The sequence below is a fragment of the Colletotrichum lupini genome, chromosome 9 (assembly GCF_023278565.1).
Source record: "Colletotrichum lupini chromosome 9, complete sequence".
NCBI lineage: Eukaryota > Fungi > Ascomycota > Sordariomycetes > Glomerellales > Glomerellaceae > Colletotrichum > Colletotrichum lupini.
This window is the reverse complement of record NC_064682.1, coordinates 2,916,811-2,942,320: the sequence shown is the minus strand read 5'-3', so window position 1 is coordinate 2,942,320 and position 25,510 is coordinate 2,916,811. Positions and strand designations below refer to the sequence as shown.

Genomic DNA, 25,510 nt, shown 5'->3' with positions numbered 1-25,510 from the left:
CCTTCCCGATCGACAGGGTCCCTAGACACAAGAAGAGAGGGGGCGTGTAAGAGGTCCTTTGGCATAAGGCGATAAAGCAGTCTAGCAATAACGGTAGACAAGCACCAACTATGCGAGAGGACCAACAAAACAGAATGAGGATTGAGAGAGTGACGTCGACGGGCTGGGACCCGAAATGCGTGCTTGAGCCGTGGTTGGTCGAAACTCAGCACTCTGCTGCGTTGCGAGCAAAGAGCTTCGGGAGCTACCCCGGTCGATCATGTTGGAAAAGTCTATGAACCTAGCGTGAGTGAAGGATGGGGAGGGATCTGGAGTCAAAGCAGACTAAGCCCGAGTGTAATCCTCTCGAGAGAATGACGTCGATGGGGTGTGAATGTATTGCACTTTAAAGAGGATTCGTAAAATGTATCAAAGTATCGAACCGCAAAAAAAGAAATGGAGTATGCAGAGAACAGCGAACGGTCTAGACATGCATATTGTGGACCACACCAAACGTGAGCATTGGGTGTGGGCTGACCCCAGACAGGGGTACCCGAAACGGGCATCTCGATCCAGAATGACTTCCACTTCTCTTCTCGTCCAGGCGCTGGGTGCATGTGGCCCGCAGACTTTTGTGAAGAAGAGTGAGAGAGAGCCTGAGAGAGGAGAAGGAGAGGGATATTCGATGCCTGACCGTACCGTGCCGTGACCGCTAGACCAGCCGGCCCAGACCTGCCACGCCTGCCAGCCACTCCTCGCCGCGGGGAGGAGAAGAGACGCGAGGCACAGGGCGTGCGTGAGTCTTTCGATATGATGACCACACGAACCCCATAGAACATACCCCGTAAACCTGTTTCTTCTGAGAATCCATCAAAGAAGGTCCCTCGGAAGCCCTCTGAGACAGTGACATTCCGGTATCGATCTTCAGGACTCCAGCAGCAAAGAGAGTAACTCGGCCCCGAACCACGTCCCAACGATCATTGCAAATCCGTTGATCCATACACACGCTCGCACCGGTTTGACCCCACGGCTTGGGCCAACTTGACGTTTCCGAGTCCCGACGCGACACGAAGCAGACCTCGAGTTGTGAACAGGCAACGGCGAGGCTCCAAAGAACTTTGACTTCAACTCACTTGAGCTCGTCCCTGTGCCCACTCTCACTCGAAAAGGCCAACGTCTCCCACCGCCCACAGTCACTCGCCCGGATTTTCGTCCCTTGATTCCCACTTTACCCTTCCTGCATTATTAGTCGCCCACCTCGGAAAACAAGTTCGAAACATGGTTATCGGTCTGCTCGCCATCGCCGCCATACCCACAGTCATCGGCACTGGTCAGGCCGTAAGCGCTCAGAAGAAGCAGAATGCCGCTGCCAAAGAACAGGCCAAGTTCAGCCTCACGGCGACAATGACCATTGACGGCAAGCAAGAAGAGTGCCCATGTATCGTTGTTGACAACAAGGTGAGCAAAGCCCACAAACCAACAGCCAACAGCCCACATCCAACGCCCTTCACACTCCCTCCGACTTCCCTCTCGATCGCCAATCGACCCCCGTTCCCGCGTCTGCAGACATCTGCATGCTCTTTCTCTTTTTCCTTGCTTTTCTCTTTTCCCCGTTACCCTTTGCGAGGGTTGGCACACCCACTCGGCCAACCTCGCCGCGTGTTTTGACTTACACTAGCTCCCTCGCCAACTTGGAAACCTTGCGACGCATCTCAGTTGGGCTAACACGCACATCCTCCCCCGCAGATATGGATAAGTCATAGTCTGGCACCGGCTCCAGGGCACAAGTTCTCAGGGTATTACTTCAACTACCCCAGCGAACCACCAATGCGCGCCTTGGTATCAACGATAGCGGAAGACCCGCCCATGTTGAACTGGATTTACGTCGACGCTGACAGCAGAGCACTCCGCCACGGGGGCCGCAAAGATACCCTAGGCCATGTTATAGGACCTTGGGGCTGGACTGACGATGAGAGGTATCTCTCACTCAGAGGAAGCGGGCTCGGCTTCGTAGCCGTACTGGAGGAGGACGGCAGGTGGGCTGCATATTGGGATCCGGATGGGCGGTTGCGGGAGGGCTATGATCCCGAGGACTGTATGGAGATAGCTCTCAGGCGGCAGATGGCGCTAGGCATTGAAAGCGCCTACGTGAAAGGATAGGCGAGCCAGATCATCGAGAAGGATAAACTCAGTGTGTGTCAAATTTTGGAACAATCCGGGGGGAATCCAGGAGTCTCGGAGCTTTGGGGGGAACGTGCAAATAGAACAGGTCTCTAGGCGTTCTGCAGGTTGCAAGGATAGGAATAGTTGGCATCTGTAACCCGTGAGCCCGTACATCGTCAGTGCATAGCATTCAGCAAGCTTGCAAGCTCAAACCAACTTACAAGAAGCTTGTTTAGTTGCAGGAATAGAGTAATGCTGCGTCATGCCTGCATTGGCGGCACCAGTGATCGCAAGTCCGTGGTGCGAGTCTGATAATGCATGATTGGGTGCAAGCCAGCGAAAGGTGCGCGTTGAATCCGAAAAGGAACAGGGATGGCAGACACCATCTCGACCTCTTTGGTGTTTTTTGGGAGCGCCGGGATGTGTTGGGCTGGGTTGGCCGCGCTTCCTCCTCGACGGCATAGGCAGATCGGGGACGCATCGAGCATGAGACAAGACCAATGCCCCAGCGGCCCCAGTGAATCCGCCCCCCCTCCCCTCCGCACGCATGCCGCTTGGCCCTCTTCAACGTCATTTCGGTCCAGAACATCGAGAGAGTCGAGTGGTGTGACGCAAATCTAGAAGGGGTGAGAGCAGTGAGAGATGGGAATCCTGGATGCCCCAGGGTCCAACATGATCTCATCAGCTGGAAAGGGTGTAAGCTTTTACATCCTGTTTTGACCCCTTCCGGATACTGTCCGGAATCACTTATATGTTGCGTCCTCATCCAGAGTCGTTGGACAGAATCAGACTTTGAAGAGACACTCCAAACTTACCGGTAGACAAAAAGCCCTTAATATCAGTTCTCCCTTCCTTCACACCAAGGAAAGTCCATTCGCCCGTCTTTGAACCATCAACTTCATCAAACTCATCAGTCACAATGGCCTCCCCCCGCGAGAAGAACAACACTAAGTACGCCTCCGAAGATGAGACCTCGGAAGCACCCAGCGAGCAGCAGAAGCCTCAGCGCCGTCAGCGCCCGCAACGCAGGCAGATGCAGAGACGCCAGCAGCAATCAAGTGGCCCTCTTGACAACCTCGGTGGCATTGGTGATGTTGGCGGCGTGACCAACGGCGTGCAGAACACACTAGGCAACGTTGCTGGTGGTGCGTTGCAACAGCAAGGCGGCGGTGGTGGTGACAAGAGCGACACCCTTCGGTTGCGTCTTGATCTCAACCTCGACATTGAGATCACGCTGAAGGCACGCATTCACGGTGACCTCGAGCTGGCTCTCTTGTAAGTACCACTCATTTCTCTATCTTCCCCCTCACCCTCCACAGTTACGGCCCTCCCTCTTGTCTGCGCTAGGTAGAGCTCCGATTCGTCCTCCCTTCTTATTCGCAGGCAAGCACGGGCTAGTTAGTAGCTTGTAGCCAAGTTCAAGATGGGCTAATGGGCTTTACCTCGTCTTTTAATCAGGAACTGAGAGACGTTTTCCACAGGGACCAATCTTAAAACGACATTCTTATCGTCGAATTTCTTTACAACACGGAGTCGCGGGTCTGAACAGTGGGCGAAATGCTTTTCGACCCAGTCTGATGGAATGTGTGGGTTTCTTTTTTTGTCGCCCGCTTTTACAGCCCAACCGTAAAAAGAAACGGTTGGGCCAGCAAGGGTTCGAGGAGTTGGTGGACGGATGGGATATCGGGATCCATCTGCCGCGTGTATTATGAAGGATTTGTGCATCATCGACATCATGAGATACGGACGCTATTTCGGGAAGTTTTATGGGTATCCTATTCGACGTTAGCCAAAGCATTCTGAACAGTTTCTTTTAACGAATGATACTTGACCAAGACCAATCAAATGATGAGATGCTGCAGCCATCGGTGACAAGCTCCCATACACACGCCCTCACCTTCCCTCAACTTACCTCACTCATATCTCAGTATGCTGACACTCCCCCCATACTCAAGGGACATATCCTACAGGGCCTGAGAACGCCAATGATCCCAAGCCTCGATAGAACTGCGAATCAACTCTGTTGACAGACTTAGCGCGTGTCGTTGGTTTCAGCACACCATCAATGCCCTCAGCCACCCGCTAACTGCCAAGCTCGTGTGGAGTAGCGTCGAAAAAACAGGCAGAGCCATGTGTTGTGACATCCGCCGTCAAGCATGCCAAGGGGCGGAGACGGTGGCCAGCAACCGTTTGTAGCGCCAATTTCCACTAGCCTCCGTCTGTTTCACGCTTCACGTCTGGCGCCGTTGATCTCGGTGACGGGGCAAATCTCCAATGCGACGGTGGGGTGCTCTCCACCCACCCAACCAGCACAGTCAACAGTGTGGTTGCCCATTCCTTCCAGAGGCTAGTGTCATCGGGAGCGAATTACGAAGGCGTGGGAGTGTCGGCTGGAGGACCTGGAAGAAGTGGCTGGATACACAGCTGGAAAGCGACGGCGCCAGAGACTACTGCAGACAATACTCGTTGTGCCTTGCTTTCCATGCGTCGTTGCTCCTGGGCTTAACTAGCGTTAGTTTATTCTGCCCAGAGACAACGCATTCAAAATTTCAATGTCCTGACGGGATCATGCTGGGATCCTGACTTCATTTCGCGTCGTCAAAAGTGCTCACCGAGACATGGAGATAGAGGGAAAAAGGAAGAAAGAACCTTGGAGTTTGGCTGGCCGATGTCAATGGTCAAGCCACAGAGCGGCTTCGGCCCTCCCTGTCCGTCCAATGTTGCCGCAGCGAAGCAGCCACATGATGCGATGTAACTCAGGCCCAGTATTGAGTTGGTGTGTGAGTGAGTCGTCTTTTTTGGTCGCCCGCCGCCAAATGTAACGGTGGAACGGCCCCCCCTTGCTCCCCTCTCAAAGTCTCCCCACCTCATATCCGTAAGAAGGCCCGGTAAACGGTATCCACAGTACCGTCTCGACTCTGTGTGGCGGAGACACTCGCAATCGTACGGAGACGGTCGAAAAACGCTAGACGTGCAGGGTAACCGTGGCTGAACGGGAAATTTTTGCGTCGCATCCCGGCGCATCGGGTGGGAGCATCAGCCACTCACGTTCAACGTCGTCCTGGTCGCTGTGAAAATGTCAGTCAAGCGATCTTCACCAGTCTCAATCGTCAAGCCACCTGCCGATAAACGTATCGCGCCGATCGTACTGCCTCCGTCTCATTTCCAACGGTCTGGACTCTTGTCGGCTTTCTTTTTCTTCGCCTCTTTGCGTCTCATTGCCTCTTCAGGCTGCCATCGAGATCATCCTTCGCCAGCCTGTGTCGGTTGTGGCGTTGATGGCACGCGGCCTTCGTCCATTGACAAACTCGAGACGTCTCTGAAGGTCTGCTGAAGCTGTTCGGGCATGAGGACCAACCCGAGCTTCTGATGAAGCTGATTCTTCCCACCAAGTGCCCTTTGAACAATCATGAGCCACATCTGAACTCTGAGTGTTTCGGCTGGGTCAATGTCAAGAGCCTTTTCCAGAGTCTGTGGTCGGTGTGTGGTCGGTAAGCTCGAAGCTTCCTATGGGTCAACTGAGTACCCCCGGACTGCCATCAACCCAGCTGAGATAGCGTCGACGCACGTGTATGAATGTCCAGGCTCATGCTCACTCACCGTGCTCTTCAGCAACAGTTGACGGCTAGCCGTGCGTTCCGTCCGTACAGTAGCTCAGGCGCCAGCCTAACCATTCAGCACCACGGCCGTTCGCACAGTCGTTCGTGTTTCGAAGGAAAACAGGCTTTTCCAGACCTTGTTGGACCTTTTGCTTCCAATCTCAGTGCTCTTTCGGCGCCATCTTCGGAGTCTTGCCTCGTTCCCATTCTGCCATCTTCACCACCCGCCAACGATCCCTTCCTCTCGTGCTTCTTTGCATGCCGTTTCCGAAGCACCCGGTGGAGACATTTGCGTGTATCTGGAGACACTGTGGAGTCAACAGATCTCGGTTCGACAAGTCCTTGAACAGTCCCATCCTTGCACAGCAAGCCTGGCAAGGAGTCAACGTGAACCGTCGCCCCGTTCGCCAGTTCTGGAACCCCAAGGTTGCCCCAGTTGCCAGTCTCGGCAGACACAAGACAGAATCCACTCTCGATCTCATCGTTGACCTGACGTCACAACGACTCAGCCAACCCCCTTCTGCCTTGCAGGCCTTGCAGAACCGCTGCCCGCGCCCCGCGAGCAATCAGAAAACCTCTGCCCGCGTGTATCGACCAAGGGGTGCACCGAGAGAAACGCACTCACGCGCACTCGACAGCAACACCGAACACCGTCCCTCCTCACACCTCACTTTCTCTCTCAACCGCCGCCCAGACTCTCTGAAGCAAGCAAGCAAGCAGGTCGGTCGATCGATCCTCAGGTGGGTTGCCGGCTCTCCATTCCTTTACAGCTGGCGGTCCTGGCCTCGCTTCCCTTCCCTCCCCTTTCCCCTCTCTTTGAAAGCAAGGCCTAGCTGACGCGGAACATCCTTCTTCTCCCACAGAATCATCCAATGATGACGGCGTCCGCTCCTGCTCAGCAGACTCCACTCCAAACTCTCCGCGACGAACCCGACAGCCCTGCCTCGAAGCCGCCTGTACAGCAATCTATGCAAAGTCCTGTACCTGCGCGCCCGGAATCCTCGTCGCACACTATGCACCATACCGAGCCACGACCTGCGGCTGGAGCCAGCGATCATGATCATACTTCCCGGCACGATGAGTATGAGGTTGTCGAGGTCGAGGATGGACAGGCTGGGGTGGAAGAGGCGCCCAAAGCCACCTTCTCACGCCCGCCTCTGCCTCGTCTGAACTCCCAGTCGCGGGCAGCTTCCTCGCCGGCGCCATTCCATGAAACCAATCCTCCGGAGTATCCTCATCGACAGGTTAGCTACACGAGCACCCCACAACCAGAGCAAGGCGGGCCTGTCCACCTGCAGGGCTCGCGGGAGATACCTATCCCAATGAGGCCATCGTCTACACAATACCAAACGGGTCCCGAGGCATCAACACCGCCGACAACCGAGACCACAGACAATGGCATAGACGAGGGCTCGCAAGATGCCAAATCATCGTCGCAAGGCAACACCCCGAAGCCACAAGAAAAGAATGCCCCGATCGCGATCCCAAAGGTCACACCTCTGTCTTCAGACCTTAGGTTGCCCCCAAACCTTGCTGAGCTAGCGCAAGGTCTGGATGGCAAGTACGTTGATGAGTTTGGAAACATTTTGGACTGGAATGGTCAAGTGCTTGGACGTGTGGAAGGTGACCTGCCGTCCATGATCGGACGACCAGTCTCAGTAACGGGCGAGATCTTCAGCGAAGACGGCGAGGTGGTCGGTTACGTAGCGGAGAACGATACCATTCCACCAACGCCTCCGTCTCCTAAGCCCATTGAAGGCATGGGAGACGGACTGAAGGTGGACCACTTGGGGAACATCCTCGACAAGCATAACAATGTCGTCGGTCATTTTGACGGCGCTCCTCTGGCAAAGTCTGTTCAGCAGACAGGCCAGTCGAGTAGCTCAAACCAGTCCAGCAATCCTCGACCCGGTTACATGCCCGACACGCATACTAGCTGCCCTCAATGTACTGCTCATCGACAGTCTAAGCCATCAGCTGATACTCCCAGCCCGTCCGAGATATTCATGGACGTCAAGTCAACCAATGATGGTATTCAGCTCATCATCAAGATCCCAACTGTATTTCACGGTGGTGGGAATCCCAATATCCATATAGGAACCAGATGAGCCATGTAATGGGATTTACGTATTTTGGATGGGTTGTTGATCTTCAGGAGTTCTGGAACCAGCGGTAGATACTAGCAAGCGGCGGCGTTCAGACGGTAGTGAGATAGACATAGGCCAGGGTTTGAATCGTAGTTGCCATCCAGACAGAACTTGGCAACGAACCGTTTGCACAAACTTGTGGCTTCGAGACCCATTACCTGGCCCGATGTGTGAGGCTGAAAAGGAGAACAAGGGCGAGACTTTCGGATGCTTGCGGGCGCATAGACGCGGATGGTGATTTGGGAACTTGCAGAGCGTGACGAATAGTAGTTGATTTTTCGTGTTTCGAACAGCGTCATGACGTCCGCTGTGCATGCGAGTCCAGCCTTCATGAACTTTCGCAATCCGCATTTTGGAAAAGAAAGTTGTTGGAAGTGACCGGGGGGACTGTGTGTGGAGGAACTGACGAATGAATGATGCAGGGCAGGGAGACCCCCGGGAAGCACTAGCCACACCAACTGAGCGTCTCCAAGAAAGGTGGCCGTCGATCGATCAGGAAACCAATGGTAATTCCCCAGGCTGGCTGACTGTCACACCATACCCCAAGGTGCATCTCCCCTTCTCAAGTAAGGTTGCGTCATGATAGCTGGGATCCAGCCGTCCAAGGGCTCGGACGAGGTGTGGCTTTGCGTCATGATGGGCGACTGGCAAGCTGGCCATCCCTCCCCCCATGAAGTCACCCTGTGGCGCGAGCAAGGGCCAGAGCTTCGATAGACGAGGGAAGCTCCTCGAGCTTGAGCTCCCCTTGACGTAAGATTGGGAGCCGACGTTCAGCTGGAAACTTGATTTGCGTTGGAGGATTTGAGGTATAAGACGTCTGACCGGCAGGTCTTTGTATCGGATTTTGACTTTCCTCTCCCAATTCAATGCAATCATCTCATGAACAGCTACATTTTCTAAGATACCCTGTTAGCGCTGAGTACAACGAATTTTTATCAAGACACGAACAAGAACAACAAGAAAGAAACAATAAGAAGACAAACAATATGGTCGGAGCTGCATCCAAGTCAGGCAGCAGCATGCCCGGTGGTTGGGGAAAGGGTGAGGAGCAGAAGTCAAGTGAGTTCACTTACACACGACTCATGATGAGTCGAACACTGACCCTTCGTAGCATACTCGGTCGAGCAAGATATTCAAGACCATGGCGACAACCTCGTTGCCGGTGTCATTGGCAAGACCGGTGAGGTGGTAGACGAGACCGGCAAGACTGTCGGCAAGGTCACAGAAGGCGAGGCCGGAGAGCTTGTCGGCAACGTCGTTACCGCGACAGGCGATATCATCGGCAAGGACGGCGGCGTTATCGGCAAGGCTCTTCCCCTCGGCGAGTTGACGGAAGGGGGCGAGACCAAGGAGGGCGGTGGCTTCAGCATCATGGGCGCCACCAAGGGCGTCAAGGGCATCGTCGACACTGTCGACGGCACTGTTCAGACTGTCAACCGCACATTACCGCTTGTCGGCGACCTGACCAAGGGTATTGGTCTGGGCGAAGGCCAGGGCGGTGTGCTCGGCGGCGTCCTTGGTGGTGGTCAAGATGAGAAGGGTTCCCAAGGCGGCCTTGTCGGTAATACTCTGGGCAACGTTACCGGAGCTCTCGGCGGTCAGTCCGAGAAGGGCACATCTTCAGACAACGCCCTCGGCGGCCTGCTTGGAGGTGTTTTGGGCCAGAGCCAAAGTGGTGGCCCTCTTGGCGGCGTCCTCGGTGGCACCGAGCCATTGAACCGCGACCAGTCTGTCACCGACAAGGATGAGAAGCTCACCCAGCTTCTTGCTGAGCAGAAGGAGGAGGCAGATGACAAGGCCTCATTGACCGAGAACGCGAAGCAGAACCTCTTCGAGAACAACGAGACAACATCAGAGGTTGCCCCAATCGATCTCCAGGATGTCGAAAAGTCGCAACCCGACGTTGACGCTGATGGTAAGCTCACAACCGGCGGAGAGAACACCCAAACAGAGACTGAAGATTCCCAAGGCGCCAAGACAGACCTCACAGAACAATCGACAATCGACGGCAAGAGTGATTTGCAAGAGGTCGACGCCGAGCCCATCGAAGAGGCGACAGAGGGTGCCGAGACCGTCAAGGATGACGCGACTGAGAAGGCGGGCACTGCCCAGACTGATGCTCAGTCCCGTGTTCCAGATGACATCGCTACCCTCGACATTCCCGTCTCGCAGATTCCCGACGGTCTGAAGAGTGAGCTTCCGGAAGATATCCAGACTGCCGACATCCCCGTATCGCAGATTCCATTCGACGCTCAGTCCAAGCTTCCCACCGACCTTGTTTCCAAGCTTCCTTCGGATCTAGCCTCTCAGGTTGAGGACGCCAAGTCCGGTGCCGAGACTGCTCGTGAATCCGATGCCACTGAGGACTGGGCGAATCAGCAAAACCCCGAGGAGCAATCCGAGGTCCCCGAGGATGCTCAGACTGGCGAGTTCCCCAAGACCGAGGGTGTCACTGAGGGTGTCGAGGGCGAGGGCTTTGAGGCCATCGACGAGGGTGTGGACTCCGGTGTGGAGGGTATCGAAGATGTCGCCGAGACCGCTACTGCGAAGACTGGCGATGTTCCTGACATTGACGTCACCGCTGCTTCTGAGTCTGCTCCCAAGTCTACCATCAAGGATGATATCAAGAGCGTCCTCAGCACCATCCGCTCTGCCATTCCCGAAGACCAGCGCACCGTCTCTGTTGCCGGCGACAAGCTTCTCCAGCCATTCGAGAAGTTCCCTGGCGCCCAGGTTGACGAGGAAGGAAGGGTCGTCTTCGACGATGTTTCCATCGGTCGCATCGCCGAGGGCAACCCGGAGGAACTTGTTGGCATGACCCTCGATGCCGAGGGCAACATTGTCAACGAGCGCGGCAGCATCATTGGCAAGGCCGAGCTCAAGTCTGAGGTTGCTGAGGAGCTTCTCAAGGACACCATTGACTTCTCCATTCTGAAGGGTGCCAAGGTCAATAAGGCTGGCAACCTCGTCAACGACAAGGGTGAGGCCGTCGGTCGCATCGTCTCCGGAATCCTCAAGCACTTGGTTGGTCGCAAGGCCAACGAGCTCGGTGAGATCTGGAACGACAGCGGCAAGGTTATTGGCAAGGCCGAGCCCATTCCCGAGACTGAGCGTGAGGAGCTTAGCGAGCCTGCTCCCTTCGAGGACTTCCCTGGCGCAACCGTCGAGTCCAACGGACACGTTCTCTTTGAGGGCGACATCGTCGGTCGTGTCACTGAGGGTGACCCCAAGAAGCTCAAGGGCAAGAAGGTTGACGACGACGGTGACATTCTTGACAAGAGCGGCAATGCCATTGGCAAGGCCGAGCGTTGGGAACCCGAGTCTGAGCCTGAGCCTGAACCGGAGGTACCTGTTGACAACTCTGCCCTCGCTGGCAAGCGTGTCAACAAGGCTGGCAATGTCGTCGACAAGGACGGTACCATCTATGGCCGCATTGTCGAGGGTGACATCAAGCGCCTGATCGGTCGTATGTGCGACAAGGAAGGAAATGTCCGCAGCGAATCCGGTGACATCATCGGAAGAGCTGAGCTTGTCGCTGAGGGTGACCGTGAGGGAGCCAAGGAGGGTCCCTTCGCTGAGCTCCCTGGCTGCACTGTCGCCAAGGACGGTACCATTGTCACTCCCTCCGGGGACATTGTCGGTCGTCTTGTCCAGGGTGACGCCAAGGTTCTCTTCGGCCGCCCCATCGACGAGGATGGTGATATTCTCGACCGCAATGGCAACCTGCTCGGAAAAGCTGAGCGCTGGGAGCCCGAGGCTGCTCCCGAGAGACAGAAGGGACCTATGGAAGGCCGCAAGGTTAACCGCAGCGGCGAGGTTGTTGATGAGGATGGCGACGTGATTGGCAAGCTCACTTCTGGTGAGATTAAGGCCTGCGCCGGCAAGCCCGTCAACGAGGACAACGATGTTGTTGATTCCAAGGGACGTGTCGTCGGTCATGTCGAGCTTCTCGAGGACATTCCTGAGCCCAAGGGCCCCATGGAAGGCAAGGTTGTCAACAAGGAAGGTTTCGTCGTCAGCGACAATGGCGAGACTCTGGGTAAGCTTACCAGCGGTGAGCTCAGCATCTGCGCCGGCAAGAAGGTCAACGAGGACAACGATGTTGTTGACTCCAAGGACCGCGTTGTTGGTCACGTTACTGCCATCTCCGATCTTCCTCAGAAGAAGGGACCTATGGAGGGCCGCAAGGTCAACAAGAACGGTGAGGTCTGCGACGAAGATGGAAACATTATCGGCAGACTTACCACTGGCGAGGTCACCATTTGCTCCGGCAAGGAGGTCAACAGCGATAATGACGTTGTCGATTCCAAGGACCGTGTCGTGGGACACGTCACCCTCGTCGAGGATATCGTCGAGGAGGAGGAGACTCCCGAGGAGACCGAGGAGGAGAAGCAGGCTCGCATCGAGGCTGAGGCCGACCGCAAGTTGGCCAAGAACCTCGGTGGCTTGATTGAGCAGGGCTTGGATCGTCTCCGTCCCATTTGCAAGATGATTACGCAGAAGATTGAGGCCGCTGAGCGCCAGCCCAAGGAGGAGCGTGACGAGGAGCAGCTGGTCAAGGATGTTAAGCCTCTCATTGAGGAGGGTGGCAAGCTCTTGACTGAGTTGAACGGCAGCGTTCGTGCCTTGGACCCCGATGGACGCATCCAGCAGAACGCCAAGGCCAAGGCCCAGACTCGTGAGGCTACTCCCGAGGAACACCACCTCGCCGAGGTCCTTAAAGAGGTGAGTTTATCTCTGATACGAATATCATCATGACCTTGAATACATGCTAACGTTGATGACAGTTGACCGGTACCATCACCGAAACCGTCGAAGGTGCCAAGCGCAAGCTTGAGGACCTTCCCAAGGCAAAGGCTGAGCTCAACCCTCTCTGGGGACTTCTCACCGAGCCTTTGTTCCAGATTCTGGCTGCCGTTGGTCTTTTGCTGACTGGTGTCCTGAACCTGGTTGGTCGTCTTCTCAACGGTCTTGGCCTCGGCAAGATTGTCGATGGTCTGCTCGGAACCCTCGGTCTCAACCGCCTGCTGGATGGCCTCGGCCTCGGCAGCTTGACCAAGGCTCTTGGTGGCGGCAAGAAGAAATGAGCGCATCTAATGATTACATGATTTGTTGTACTCGCGCGGTGGATCTATCGGATACTGTTTTGACGATGGTTTACGGACATGTAATTTCTTTGGCGTGTCATTTGTACGGCTTTTCGGGGCTTTCTAGCAAAAATGTTTGGATCTGGTTTTGTAAGAATAGCAATGGTGTTTAGTAGTCTTAGCGACCAATTTGTACGGCCTTTCTAGTTATTTGTTGTTCATGCTTGTTGATTCTTGTGTTTCTTCGTGATCGTATGTTGCTATCGTGAAGCAAGCTACGGCTTAAGCTTGGCTGAATCGTTGAATCGAAAGAAAGGTGTTTGGGTGTGTTGGGATAAGAGAAACAATCGTGAGGGAGTGAAGTCAAAAAAAAAAAAAAAAGGTAGAGTTTTCCTTCCGACGGGGTCGCACCTTGTGCCTTCCTTCGTCAAACAAACAAAGGTCGTGTGGCAGGTGGGCAGGTGCGAGGTACAACCTTCCCGGTGGAAGCGCAACTTAAGGTACAAGGCACAAGACACTTGAGGCAGGGACCACCCATTGTTGTTGATCCCAATGACTCCATCACCCCCAACCCGCCCTTTCCTCCCTTTACACTCTGGAGTCTGAGTCTGAGGTGGGCTTTGCCTTCCCTCTTTCGGCTGTTTCTGGTCTTAGCTTGGAGCACCTGCCGCGAGACAACCCCGCTCCTTTCCCAATTCGACAAGGCAAGCAAGAGCCGCCTTCCCAGTTACGGACTCGTCGTTGATGATCGTCAACTCGTCGCTTCCTTCTTCGCTCGTCTTATTGTCCGTTTGGCATCTGCCGCTTGTTCTTAGCCAACTTTTTATTGCAGCTTGCCCCATCCGTGTGTTGTCCATGTGGCTTCCCGTCCTGTCATCCCTTGAATCCCGTGCATGTGCCGTGTTTACTAGTAGCCCCCCGTTTGTTCGTGGATCGAAACATTGCAAGCCGATCCGCCATCATCCACGGGCCATCTCATGGGCTTCGAAACCGCTCGGCCGAGGCAGTGAGACATGACACCACTTTCGTGCTTCCTAAGCCTGAGTAAATCACCAATAGTCGCATTTCCAATATCCCCGAGTTCCAAACAGACAAGCAAGCCCGTCCTTCTGCCATGATTACCATCAACGCTGTGCCTGTTTTGCCCGTTCGGGTGGTGTGCCCCGCGATTTAGACTTTTTCTTACTATTGCTTCCCTTGTCCATAACGCCCAAAAACAGGGACCCCGAAATGCCCCAATGCTCCCTCAATATCGTGCCGAAGGGCTGAAGCCTGTTTTTTTGCGATGCTCCAGGCCGCGTGGTGAAGCCTGAAGGGCCTGGAAGGGGCAGGTTTCTATTAATTAACCATGGCACCCTCGCACTCCTCGCAGCATTCAGGGCAGCATTTCTCTCCGTGTTCATCTGGATATGCGGGAGCGTTGGGGATGGGACGACCATAATCACTTGGCGCGCTCCACTGCATCACAACATGGGAATTATCGAATTGTTTTGGCTGCGCCGCTCGAGTTACAACACAGTCAACATTCGTACAGATCGGCATCGACGAACGGATACTATACCAAAGTCCCATAGTCCACGAACTTTGGATCCACGCATGAAGACACGGCACCACACACGGCACCTCACGGCAGGCAGCTACTCCGACTAATATTTGATTCGACTCACGATGTGTCTGAGGCGGAAACATGAGACATCCCATTTTCCGACAATTTGCAGAGGAACCACGACTTTGCTTTTTCCGTGCCTGTTAATTTCACAGCGAAGACGATCCGACCCCATCGGTGGGACAGAAGATGAGAGACGAGACTCACGAGAATGATCTTACCATCAATCGACCGCGATGGCAGGCGTCACCTGCGATGCAAGCTACCGCGACACGCACCCCTAGGTAGGTCCCTAGCCCAGTACCGGAAGGCGTCCGCTCCGGTCGGCTACTCTCCTAGCGACATTCTTCAGCGGGCCCTCCGCTGTCGTCCCCCTTGCAGCTCCTGCGCTCCGTCTTTTGGATTCCCGCCGAGCTCGGCGATATTCCCGCTCACTGTCCGGACCCACCAAACTTCGACAATGCTTGCTCGTAGATTAGATAAGATAACGGATAAGACACCTCAGCCTGGACAGCTTTATCGATAAAGCAAGCCATCGAATCGAGCGAGCTTTCCCTCCTCATCCTCAACAAACGGAAGGTGACGTCAAACCCAACGCCGCCCCTCGAGCTCCAAGCACCTACCTGCCCGTCACCTTCCATCCAACCACCAGCGCACCATCACTCGCATGCCGCATGACGGCATCAACATGTCAACCGCCGCAATCAGCAACCAGCTGCTAACCCCCCCCTCATTCGACCATGTCCCACCACTCAAAGAGCGCCCTTCTCTCTACCTCACCGAAGAGCACAAGGTAGGTAGAGGTCAGAGAAGCGCCTCCGTGCAACGCCCCTACATTGACGCAAGAGCCCCTCCATACTGAGACTGGACCGGCCTCTGGCCCCTCTTTCCTCGTCTGGATGAATATCGTAAACGTGATGTAGAATGATGTACCACAGGAGTATTCCCTCCGTCCTAGCATAAGCCGTGAGCTACCTGCCTTAGCCTTCGTATTTAATCCATGTCTCTCCATTCCTAAACGTGTCTCTCTTCTTCATCCACCAGCCTCATAAACCACGACACGACCAATCCATTCCGTGACAACTAAACTATTCAGTCACCTCAGACCAAACTCCCACCTTACACAATCACTCAAAATGCCTGAAGGACGTCAATCCCCCGAGCCTGAACGCCAAACCGGCGCCCAGTTACAAGATCCCCCCGCCTCAGGCAAGGGAACCGACAACGCCTCCAACAAGGAACAGACCAACAAGGAGTCTCTCGATGTACGTTTGCCACCCCTCATTATCAATTATAGCCAGTCCGCGATACATGTTCAGAGTCTAACCGGATTTTCCCTCATCACAGAAGCTAGAGTCCAACCCCAAGGGACCCCTCGATGACGCCCTCAAGGAGAAGTTCTCCAAGACTCAGTAAAGAAATGGGCATGAGCGTCATTAGTGGCATTTGTACAAAAAGGCGTTGGGAACATGAGGCAATGACATTGCATACTGCGATAGTGTGTGAGACTGTATTCTAAATACCTAAACTGCTCGAGAAGCTTCTGAAACAAGCAGCGTCCACTTTGCCGTGAATTCCAAAGATCATCATGTCCTGCCTAGTCATGATGTGCGTAGAATGCCGCGTATGAAATGGCACCGCCGGAATCGAGCCAGCCTGACTTATCCTACACCATCTCGACTACGGTGTCAATCACTCAACGGTTATTTTGCAAAAGTTCGTCAACCACCGCGACCCAAAGCCTCCAAAATTGTGAGGTTTTTCCATCATCCATAATAATCCAAACACGGTAGAGTCACCTTTCACGAACGAAGGACGGAATCACCGGCATGATTCAGATGGGCAATACACACAGCCAGGCCAATGCAATCACATCAAATTTTAAAGTTCAGCGAGTTGGACAAATGCTCGATGCTTTGATTTGCATTCAAAGTCATAACTACCTAAGTGCCAAGGAAAATCACACGCGTCGCAATCATGAAACGTTTGTGCCTAATGAACCCAGCCAACGCCTGCCTTCGAAACCTTTTGCAAACCAGTTCTCATCACTCTTTTACAAGGGAGTCTTCTCGTCGGTGGCGGCCGACGGCTTAGACAGAGGAACAGCTGTCGTGGGGTCGGGTTGGATGGGAGATTGAGTGCCGATGGTCTCGCCAGTGGCAGCGGGGGCAGCCTTCTCCTTGCCGAGGAATCTCTCGAGACCGGAGGCCTTGTAGGCGCTGCCGCCGTGCTCCTCCTTCTTGAGGTCGGCAAGGCGACGGGCCTCGGTGTGAATGTCCTGCACCTGTCTGGAGCCGGTCTCGTAGAAACCAACAATCTTCTTGCCAGTGGGCGTGCTGGTGGCCTTCTCAAAGTACGAGCTGAGACCGCCAAAGATGCCCTGGGCCTTGGCAGTGATGCCGTAGGACTGGTCCGTAGCCTTGGCACGGTCGGTTGCGTGGTACTTGGAGTCAAGACCTTGGAGGGTGGTCAAGAAGCGGTTGGAGACACCGTGCTGGCTGTCGAGCTCGATGGCGCGCTGCAGGGCGGCATCACCGACAACATATCCTTGAGCAAGGTACTCGGCAAAGATGCGAGAACGAGGCTTCTCTTCTTGTGTGATGTCGTCCGAGTCGCGGTCGGCGTTCTCCTTGTGGTGAGGAGCATCATCGGTAGGGTCGCCACCAGCGCTGGTGACGGTGATGTGAGAGGTGCCGAGCTGAGTGTTGTTCAGGAGAAGAGCCGTCTTGGCAGCAGTCTCCTTCTCGAAAGTAACGGCAGCATCCTTGGTCTCGCCGGCGGGAGTAACCTCAATGTTGGTGATCTTGCCGCTGCAAAATGTCAGCAGTTGTTCAATTGGAGCTACGGTAAAAACAGAGGTGGGTATCAGGCCATGGAAGAGCCGACAGGATTGAACTTACCAGAAACTAAAGAAGTCCTTGATCTCCTTGTCCTCGGTCGCCGAAGCGATGTTCTTAACGTGAACGGTGGTGTTTGACATGATTGCGGTTGGTTGGCGTTTGAAGTTATTGAGAGTGTTGTGAGAAGTGTTGTAGGAGGGAGTTTTGTGAGGGGTAACTGGAGACTGGATGGGGTATCAAGGGCGGTTATGTACGTTGTCTCTCAAGTTGGAGGGGTATCTGGGAACAAGCAGAAAATGAGTCGAGCAGGAAGAACGTGGCTCGAAATCGTGTGGATGATGGGTTTTATGTAAAAACTGGACGTGTCTGGATGGGAATGTTGGAGGCGAGTACCTATGATGATCAGACGAAGGGTCATGAGAACGCGCTTTACCTTTTAGCCAAGGCAGGCAACGAAAGAGCAGCCATCCACGTCCCGACATGCCAGCCCAGACTCAGGGACAGAAGGGGCGGCCTCCAGCTGGTGACGATGCTGGGCACCACAAAGAGCAGGGACCCTGTTGAGAGAGAGAAAGAGGGGCTACCCGGTGGTAGCTGCCCTGTCTGGCTGGGCATCGAGGAAGCAAGTGCAGGAGCGAGAGCGGCAAGCAAGGAGCAGGGGCCAGTCTGGGCCCAGTGCCAGCTTCCATCATCAGAGGGAGAGGGGGAAAGTGGACCAGGAGGGGGCGAGGTCCAAACGTCATCGCCTGCGGATTTGAAAAGCTCGTGCCAGGAGTGGGGAGAACTGTGGCTGTGCTCGAACCAGCAGCATGGAAGGAAGCCCCACTAACAGAGCCACACTCCAGCCACGTATCTCTCCCACCCAATCTTGCAGCTGAGATACCTTCACATGCTTCTCCAATCATCCCATCTACTGGAAGGCTCCAGAACATCAGACGACCCTGACATCCTCCCTTCATCCCATTCTGAGCGACACAGATTCCCCAACGAAAACACAAGGGACTATGGTAGATGACGCTCTTCGGTACGGATACGACACGACTGCTTTGAGGACACACTGCGACACTCCCATCCAGTTGTGTTGCGACGCGACGACAGGGCAACGCGGCTCGTGGCTGGCACTTCACATCTTCGCATCTCAGCATGCATGGAAGAACTCAGAACTTTCTCATACTCGATACCCCGCGCAACGTCGTCTCATCTAACTACCCTGGCTTACCACCATCATCTCTTGTGGCTCTGACGTTCCTAGACCTCCCAGCATCACATCTGACGCCTTCTGGCTAATGATAAAGGTCGCCACGGCAGGGAATGCTCCGGGAGCCCGCGGGAACACACTCGCGTCGACAACCCTGAGCCCGTCCACGCCAAACACCCGAAACTCGGAATCCACCACCGCCATGCCATCATCAGCCGCACCCATCTTGCACGTCCCTGTAGGATGATGCCCAAAAGTCTGCTCCCGGATCCAATCCTTATCCGACTCCGGGTTCGCATCGCCGCAGCGGCCATTACTCTCGACTTGCGCACACGGAGGTTCGGCCGGATCCACTGGACCCCACGGACCTTGGACGTCCCGCATGCTCCGTCGGCCCCACGCCACTACCTCCGCTAGTGCTTCAAGGTCGGTCTCGGCGCCTTCCTTGTACAGTTCAAAGTTGATCTGCGGCGGTTCCGTCGGGTCTGCGGACCGAATCTTGATGTATCCGGCTGTGTTCTGCGGATGCATCTTGACTGTTGAGAAGCCAACGGTATTCGGCGGATCGAGGAGCTCCGGCTGCTGCACCTCGGGCCAGAACCCGCGGAACGCCCTTGGCCAGCTGAAGACGAAGACATCTCGCTCTCCGGTCAGCGAAAAGTTGGACTTAAGAAGCAACGCGTTCGAGTTGTAGCCTGGCCGCATGTACGGGCCCTTTCCCTGTCGCCACAGCTCTTCACATGGGTCTCCGGGGCTTCCTTTGGCGCAGATTGGCTCGTTGGGATTTGGAGTAGCCGTGAGGTTAAGTTGAGCGTGGCCCACAACCGGGAATTCTTGGTTGTCTTGGAGGTTTCGCCCCACGCCCGGCAAGTCTGCCACGACCTCGATGTCGAGAGCTTCAAGGTCCGTTTTGTTTCCGATGCCGCTGAGCTGTAGTAGCTGGGGCGAGTTGAAAGCACCGCCTGCAACGATGACCTCCCGAGATGCCATTACTCGTCTTGTCTCGCCTGTCGTTGACGCGTTTCGCCGCACGTCGGCACCGTACGTGGAATTGCCCGCCAAATACTCAACGCCCACGGCCCTAGGCTTTCCACCCTCCGTCTCTTCAAATAGGACTTTCGTGGCCAGAGAATTCGTCGACAAGGTTAGGGGCCACTTAGGAGAGCCATCTGCGTTCTTGGCTGCCAGCGTCTCATAGATGTACGTGCGAGAGCTGTACCGCTCCCACTTATCCGTGGCATGAAACGACAGCCCCCACATGCCCTCCGTCGTGTCTCTACTCTCGCTGAGGAAGTTGCCGTCGCTGCCCACCATCTCGATGAGCTTCTCCGGGTCTTTCCCAATAGACCGCAAGTGCGACTTGAGAATGTCCATGAGACCAGGGTTATTGAGATACTGTGACCCATTGCCTAGATTCGTGTTAAAGTAGCCGTCGAACCCGTGACCCGGCGTGCCCTCAGGGAGATAGTTGTTCTTCTCGATCCTCTCAAAGATTTGACGAATGCTCTTGTGGCTTTCCCCATGCTTAAGTTAGCTATTCCTGTCCAAATTTCTTAAGATACCTTGACAATCACGGAATCAATACTCACTTCCATGAATCATCCCCCGTGACATTCTGCACAAAATCCCAATCCGAATCATTAGGCAACCACGTCGCCATCGCATTCGTCACGCTCGATCCTCCCACCGTCGCGCCGCGCGGGTACCACACCCCCAACAACTCTGCCCCCTTTGGCGCCCTCGCCGCGTTGCCGACCCAGTACGGTCCGATACCAGTTCCATTCTGCGAGGGCAGCCGCCACGTGAGGTGGTTGTTCCGCAGCTCGACCTCGTCATCCGCGTGATGCCGTACGAAAAAGGACCAGCTGTTGCTCGGGGTGATGAAGTACCCGCCGTTGGCGATGACGGTGCGGATGTCGTCGCGCTCGTCGTCGCCTGCTTCGAGGAGGAGGGTTGGGTGGCCTGCGCGGGCGAGGTTGCAGGCTAGGGGGCCGCCTCCTGGGCCGGAGCCGATTACGATGTAGGTGTAGGTTGAGGTTTCGTTTGGGGCGGGTTGGGCTGTGGTCGTGAGAGGGAGGTTGAGGAGAAGCAGGAGGAGGAAGGTTGTGAACGCTGTGATTGTGGAGAGGACCATGATGTGTAAGGCAGGTTGATGCTCCTGGAATAGTACTAGAGATCGTGAAGAGGAGTCTTTGAGGTGGGGTGTGAAATCATGAACACTGAACTGATGCATCCGACCTTAAATAGCCATGAGTCTCCCACATGTCCTTTGCCGTCCTCTTGCCCTACTTTCAGAAGTTTTCCATGACGCCTCTGTAGATCGTGGCTCCCCTGTCTCGCTTAGACATCTCCCCCGCATGAGGAAGAGCTCTCCAAAGCCCGATCTACATCCCGATAAGCTTACCGGTGCCTTGGCGGGTGTAACCGTTGCAACGACAAGGTGTCGATGCAGCTTATGGTCGACGCGGGGTTCAACCCCGATTGGGATTTACGAGGCGCGATGTTCCTCTCCCTGCAGATGGTAATGACGGGTTCTTTTTCTTCCCGAACGGCTTTCACAAAAGCCACATTACTCCCAATGTCTGGCTTCCTTTTACCGATGGTAGTAGTAATGTTTTGTCATATAGAACTGCTCCCTTACTCAGCCTCGAGTAAACTGATGGAAAAGGCCATTCAATTGGGGCGACAGAATTCCAGGGGAGCCAATGGCATTATCTACCTCCTATGCTACCAAGGCCGTCGTCTTTGCAACTATAGGTATCCAATTATCATATGGAGAACGGGAATCGACCATCTTCACGACATAAAGTAGGCCAGATGACTAATACTCTTTCGACTTCATCACGCGGAAGGTACGACCTTGATAGTGGTGATCGCGCCTTCCAGGTTCCCTCCCGAGACCTCGTCATCCGCACCTTCCATCTGAACGCACGAGAAGGGTATATACCCCCCCTCAAGTCCAATTCCGTCACCAGCCAGCAGGCGCCCCCTTGGGGGTCAGGTCAAAACTGGCTGGTTGGTGGAGTGGTTGAAGTCCACGAACAGCCTAATCGGTGAAGGCGAAGAGGTCCCGTGTTCGAGTCCCAGCATGTGCGCCAGAGATGTAGCCCCCAGCTCGCCACCGGGGGGGTGAACTCTTTTGTTTTTGTGGTTTTTTGGAGGCATCTAGACATGGTAGTTAGAATCATGATGTATTGTGCTGCACTATCTCACTTCTGAGAGGCTACAGCCTGCCTTGCTAGATATCAGTCAATGACACTTGGTTTTGGTGGCAGAATATCGACTTTATATGCCGTACTACATGATGGGAGACATTTCAACCTGGGGCCGAGTAACCTCTTTCAAAGAATGAGACGAGACCTACTAGCGCTCGACAGAACCGTTGACGTTAACGACAAGAGGCAGTTGTCAAACGCAGGCGAGCACAAGAAGAAGCGCCTTATGGAAATCGTCGAGGGATGGAACAGCGGCTGTTTTTGAGAAGCGCGGCCTCAAGGTTGTGCCCAATGGGCAGGATGATGCTGCCGCCCCTGCCGCTGTCTCTTCTACTGACGGCTCGCGGTTCAGCTTTGGTCCCGCGAAGTTTGGGGCCCGGCTTGGCGGGGGGATGTTTGGTGTGGATTTGTCGTCTGAGAAATCTTCTTCTGAGAAGTAGTCGATTGCACTTGTTTTCGATGAGCCCCCATTGTAGTTGAAGATCGAGAAGGGAGGGTTTTATATAGAGTGGGGAAGGCCAAGCTGCGGCATCATAATACGGTTGCAGAGTGAAAGAATGGCAATAATTACATAAGGTATCTTGTTGATCATATTTCGGCCATTGAAAACTTCTTATTGGAGCCGAAACACTTTGCCAAAACCCAACGTGCAAACGTGGGAACGAGGAGATCAACGTGCACATCCAAAAAAAAATATCTTTACGCTTCTTACCCGAACCAGAAATTCGCAAGGTAGACTTTGGCATATTGGATCATGGAGATTTTGGAAGTATCCAAATTCTCGATGGTCTGGGCGCGTTGGAGAATGTTCCAATGTAAGTAAGCCCAAATTAGAGATCTCTCTACCCTGGCAACGTCGGACTGAGCATTGAGTCAGCCGGGGTTGACGAGGGCCTTCGTTTGATGGATGCTTTGTGCCGGTATCTCGTGAATGACGGAGTTCGAAGCTTTGCCGTATCACGTGCCTGTGTTCCGGGAATAGAATAACACTGAGCAGATCCCGAATACATAGTCTCATCTGCCTTCGCATTCATTGTCACGGAGTCGATCAGTTCCGCAGAGATCGTTAGGACTTACTGCATCCGGCGATGAGGGGCTCACTTCCACGTAAGATGGAGGCGGTAAACCATTTTACTAATCTACTGGGCTGGAACACGGATTCGGAACATTTCACGTGCTACTTTATTGACGAACTGCTGTAATCTAAAGTTACTAATACATCGAATATGATAGGTTGTTCATTTCCAGTAGCCAAAGCATGCTTTAATGAGATATCTTAGATGAATGACACGAATTGAGAGTAAGACACCAGAAATTGATTAGAGTTCACTTTTCCTCCTGGTATTCTCGGCAACAATATAGGAAGAGGTATCTATAGTAATACAAAAAAGAGAAAAAATGAAATCCGAACACACTCATTCCTGTATCAATACTCCCGGATATCGTCGTCACGTCGTTAAATGTCACGAGTTATGGCACGCAGCAATGGGCATACGGAGTGTGGTAAAAGTGGCTTAACTATCAAAGTGGAAATAGACAAAAGGAAAAGGTCTATATACACGATATCTGAGATAGACACGTGATTCAGCACGTGACGGGCACTTTGTGAGGTGCGATTACTATCCCTGTTACGTGACATTAAAACAAGCACCTCAAATCACCGACCAGGCCGTCAGCGGCAACCCAACCTCTGTGCATCACACTATTTTCGTCGTCGGATCCGCATTCACATCCGTCGTAGTCTTTCCCTTCAAATAACTCCCAAAAAGCTCAGGCTCCTTGGCCGGCGGCATGTCACGGAGCGACGCCGGCACAGTTTCCACGTCCGTCGTCGTCTTGCCCTTGAGATAACTCCCAAAAATATCCGTCTGCTGCTGGTACTGCTCAATAAGCCCCTCCGTATCCAGCACGGGACTCTGCTGCGAAAAGGAAAAGGAACCGTTACTGCCTGCGCCACCGTTGGATAGCTCGAGGCACTCGTCGTCGTCGCGGCTCCGCGTCGTCTCGACTGTTTCCGTGGTGACTTTGACCTCGTGCGTGACAAAGATCATGCCCATGCTGTTTTGGAGGACGGGCCAGAAGACGGGGAGGGAGGCGCAGATGGCGGCCATGTCGATCTCGAGAATTGAGAGGGCCATGGGACCTGGGGCGGCCCAGGTTGGGTCAAAGGTTGGGTAGGTTCCGGCGCGCGAGCGGACTAGGGATACGAGCCGCCAGGCAGAGAGCATCAGGACTCTATCATGCCGTCAGTCAGTCAATGAGGAAAGTGATGGTATCATTGTGTTCGGAAGCTATTCTAGATGAGAACTTACAGACTGCCCAGCAAAAAGAGACCGAGAACGGTCTTACGGGACCTCTTGTTGGCCTCGGTGTTGAAGTATAGCGGTAAAGGAATAGCAAAGATGATGAAGTCAAGAATCATGTTGCTCGTGGCGTGTGCCTCATATGTCCGTATCAATTCCTCTGCAACCTGCGTTCCGAACCCCCAGCGTCCGCGGGTGGGTATTGACCAATCCCAGTAAGCTGCGACGGGAATGCATGGTACCCAGGCGAGAAACATGAAGGCGGCTCCCCACATTGCCACGAGGCAGATCATGACTATGGTGAGGATTCGTGATTTTGAACCGCGCTCAAATATCCGTAGGTACTGGAGCAGGATGGCAACCTTGATTAATGACGTTGAGATCGGTAATGTGCCGTTGCAGATGTAGAAGATCTAGTACTAGGCGGTTAGACTGAGTTATTGATTACAAGGGGGAGGTTGGTTACCTTCATGAACTGAATGAACCTATCATACTGTATGAACAATAGATGATCTCCGAGTCCATAGTCCATGCCTTATTCACTGGTTAGCACGTGCTGCGGACTAAGTAGGCAGGAGAAGATGCAGGATGGTCTGACATACATATGCAAGTGCCAATACTTCCAACCGAGATTGAGATCATAACGAGCACCAGAAAGAAGTCATCCCATCCTACTGCTCGAACAATAAAGATGCGGGTCCATATTCGCATGCCAGCACATAGCAGTGCTAGTATCTGCATAACACATATTAGGATGATATTCTGGGTCAGTATAGCGTAAATATGCCCGGTACCAGGAAGAGGAACCTACCAGGAATGATATCACGATGCCAAGCATAACCGGTTTTTGATTCAACGCAGGTCTTGGGTCGTTAAGGTTATTCACCTTGCCAACCAATTCCATAAAAGACGTCATGATGGAGGGTATACGAGTCCCAGTAAAGGGATATTCGTAACAACTGATTGGCTAAAACCACCTGCACATGAGGTCCCCGGGTTGATGTAGCCACGGGGTCGTCGTCGTTATCGCCGTCGTCGTTTGTCGAAAGGTTGAGTCTGTGTGGGGGGGGGGGGGGGGGGGGGTGCGTGGTCGGTTTTGGTGGGGGGGGGGTTGTCGTGTCGTGGTTGTGTTTGTGGTGGGGGGTGGGGGTGGGGGGGGGGGTGGGGGGGGGGGGGGGGGGGGGGGGGGGGGGGGGGGCTTGCAGACAGAAGAGTCGACCACGAACAAGAGAAACCCATGTGGAACAACCCTCCAAAGGGGGCACTGCTGAGACCTTATGGGAACAAAAGCACCGGAAGCATCCGGTGTGGCTTTCGAAGAACAGTCAACCAGTAGAGCATATCAAGCACATGGCGCGCCGCCGCCTCTTTGC

General features: G+C 54.2%; 13 protein-coding genes across 13 annotated transcripts; 8 read left to right on the top strand and 5 right to left on the bottom strand.

Annotated features, from left to right (window-relative positions):
* Nucleotides 1-1,257: 1,257 nt before the first annotated feature.
* Nucleotides 1,258-2,139, top strand: CLUP02_16744 (uncharacterized protein; the record flags this gene model as incomplete). Its single annotated transcript, XM_049295662.1, has 2 exons — nt 1,258-1,437; nt 1,726-2,139. 2 exons carry the CDS (start codon nt 1,258-1,260, stop codon nt 2,137-2,139), a joined length of 594 nt encoding a protein of 197 aa, XP_049152809.1.
* Nucleotides 2,140-2,252: 113 nt separating this feature from the next.
* Nucleotides 2,253-2,731, bottom strand: CLUP02_16743 (uncharacterized protein; the record flags this gene model as incomplete). Its single annotated transcript, XM_049295661.1, has 3 exons — nt 2,253-2,293; nt 2,364-2,450; nt 2,524-2,731. The coding sequence occupies 3 exons, from the start codon at nt 2,729-2,731 to the stop codon at nt 2,253-2,255; spliced, it is 336 nt and encodes a 111-aa protein (XP_049152808.1).
* Nucleotides 2,732-3,061: 330 nt separating this feature from the next.
* CLUP02_16742 (uncharacterized protein) lies at nt 3,062-3,421 on the top strand (the record flags this gene model as incomplete). Its single annotated transcript, XM_049295660.1, has 1 exon — nt 3,062-3,421. The coding sequence occupies one exon, from the start codon at nt 3,062-3,064 to the stop codon at nt 3,419-3,421; it is 360 nt and encodes a 119-aa protein (XP_049152807.1).
* A 2,578-nt stretch (nt 3,422-5,999) lies between these two features.
* CLUP02_16741 (uncharacterized protein) lies at nt 6,000-6,578 on the top strand (the record flags this gene model as incomplete). The annotated part of the gene is made up of 1 exon (XM_049295659.1): nt 6,000-6,578. The coding sequence occupies one exon, from the start codon at nt 6,000-6,002 to the stop codon at nt 6,576-6,578; it is 579 nt and encodes a 192-aa protein (XP_049152806.1).
* A 35-nt stretch (nt 6,579-6,613) lies between these two features.
* Nucleotides 6,614-7,849, top strand: CLUP02_16740 (uncharacterized protein; the record flags this gene model as incomplete). Its single annotated transcript, XM_049295658.1, has 1 exon — nt 6,614-7,849. The coding sequence occupies one exon, from the start codon at nt 6,614-6,616 to the stop codon at nt 7,847-7,849; it is 1,236 nt and encodes a 411-aa protein (XP_049152805.1).
* Nucleotides 7,850-8,874: 1,025 nt separating this feature from the next.
* CLUP02_16739 (LEA domain-containing protein) lies at nt 8,875-12,975 on the top strand (the record flags this gene model as incomplete). Its single annotated transcript, XM_049295657.1, has 3 exons — nt 8,875-8,947; nt 9,000-12,613; nt 12,676-12,975. The coding sequence occupies 3 exons, from the start codon at nt 8,875-8,877 to the stop codon at nt 12,973-12,975; spliced, it is 3,987 nt and encodes a 1,328-aa protein (XP_049152804.1).
* A 132-nt stretch (nt 12,976-13,107) lies between these two features.
* On the top strand, nt 13,108-15,443 carry CLUP02_16738 (uncharacterized protein; the record flags this gene model as incomplete). The annotated part of the gene is made up of 12 exons (XM_049295656.1): nt 13,108-13,125; nt 13,503-13,782; nt 13,924-13,981; nt 14,035-14,131; nt 14,196-14,277; nt 14,348-14,493; nt 14,550-14,647; nt 14,737-14,826; nt 14,870-14,903; nt 14,963-15,017; nt 15,096-15,160; nt 15,234-15,443. 12 exons carry the CDS (start codon nt 13,108-13,110, stop codon nt 15,441-15,443), a joined length of 1,233 nt encoding a protein of 410 aa, XP_049152803.1.
* A 274-nt stretch (nt 15,444-15,717) lies between these two features.
* CLUP02_16737 (uncharacterized protein) lies at nt 15,718-16,414 on the top strand (the record flags this gene model as incomplete). Its single annotated transcript, XM_049295655.1, has 6 exons — nt 15,718-15,846; nt 15,929-15,993; nt 16,138-16,150; nt 16,198-16,266; nt 16,323-16,333; nt 16,396-16,414. The coding sequence occupies 6 exons, from the start codon at nt 15,718-15,720 to the stop codon at nt 16,412-16,414; spliced, it is 306 nt and encodes a 101-aa protein (XP_049152802.1).
* A 220-nt stretch (nt 16,415-16,634) lies between these two features.
* Nucleotides 16,635-17,561, bottom strand: CLUP02_16736 (RNA recognition domain-containing protein; the record flags this gene model as incomplete). Its single annotated transcript, XM_049295654.1, has 2 exons — nt 16,635-17,391; nt 17,482-17,561. The coding sequence occupies 2 exons, from the start codon at nt 17,559-17,561 to the stop codon at nt 16,635-16,637; spliced, it is 837 nt and encodes a 278-aa protein (XP_049152801.1).
* A 1,061-nt stretch (nt 17,562-18,622) lies between these two features.
* CLUP02_16735 (GMC oxidoreductase) lies at nt 18,623-20,852 on the bottom strand (the record flags this gene model as incomplete). Its single annotated transcript, XM_049295653.1, has 2 exons — nt 18,623-20,132; nt 20,209-20,852. 2 exons carry the CDS (start codon nt 20,850-20,852, stop codon nt 18,623-18,625), a joined length of 2,154 nt encoding a protein of 717 aa, XP_049152800.1.
* Nucleotides 20,853-21,065: 213 nt separating this feature from the next.
* CLUP02_16734 (uncharacterized protein) lies at nt 21,066-21,426 on the top strand (the record flags this gene model as incomplete). The annotated part of the gene is made up of 2 exons (XM_049295652.1): nt 21,066-21,199; nt 21,288-21,426. The coding sequence occupies 2 exons, from the start codon at nt 21,066-21,068 to the stop codon at nt 21,424-21,426; spliced, it is 273 nt and encodes a 90-aa protein (XP_049152799.1).
* Nucleotides 21,427-21,460: 34 nt separating this feature from the next.
* CLUP02_16733 (uncharacterized protein) lies at nt 21,461-22,964 on the bottom strand (the record flags this gene model as incomplete). Its single annotated transcript, XM_049295651.1, has 8 exons — nt 21,461-21,541; nt 21,629-21,784; nt 21,833-21,857; nt 21,918-21,979; nt 22,034-22,283; nt 22,547-22,623; nt 22,697-22,856; nt 22,936-22,964. The coding sequence occupies 8 exons, from the start codon at nt 22,962-22,964 to the stop codon at nt 21,461-21,463; spliced, it is 840 nt and encodes a 279-aa protein (XP_049152798.1).
* Nucleotides 22,965-23,531: 567 nt separating this feature from the next.
* On the bottom strand, nt 23,532-25,053 carry CLUP02_16732 (uncharacterized protein; the record flags this gene model as incomplete). Its single annotated transcript, XM_049295650.1, has 5 exons — nt 23,532-24,069; nt 24,147-24,550; nt 24,604-24,671; nt 24,740-24,872; nt 24,949-25,053. The coding sequence occupies 5 exons, from the start codon at nt 25,051-25,053 to the stop codon at nt 23,532-23,534; spliced, it is 1,248 nt and encodes a 415-aa protein (XP_049152797.1).
* Nucleotides 25,054-25,510: the final 457 nt, after the last annotated feature.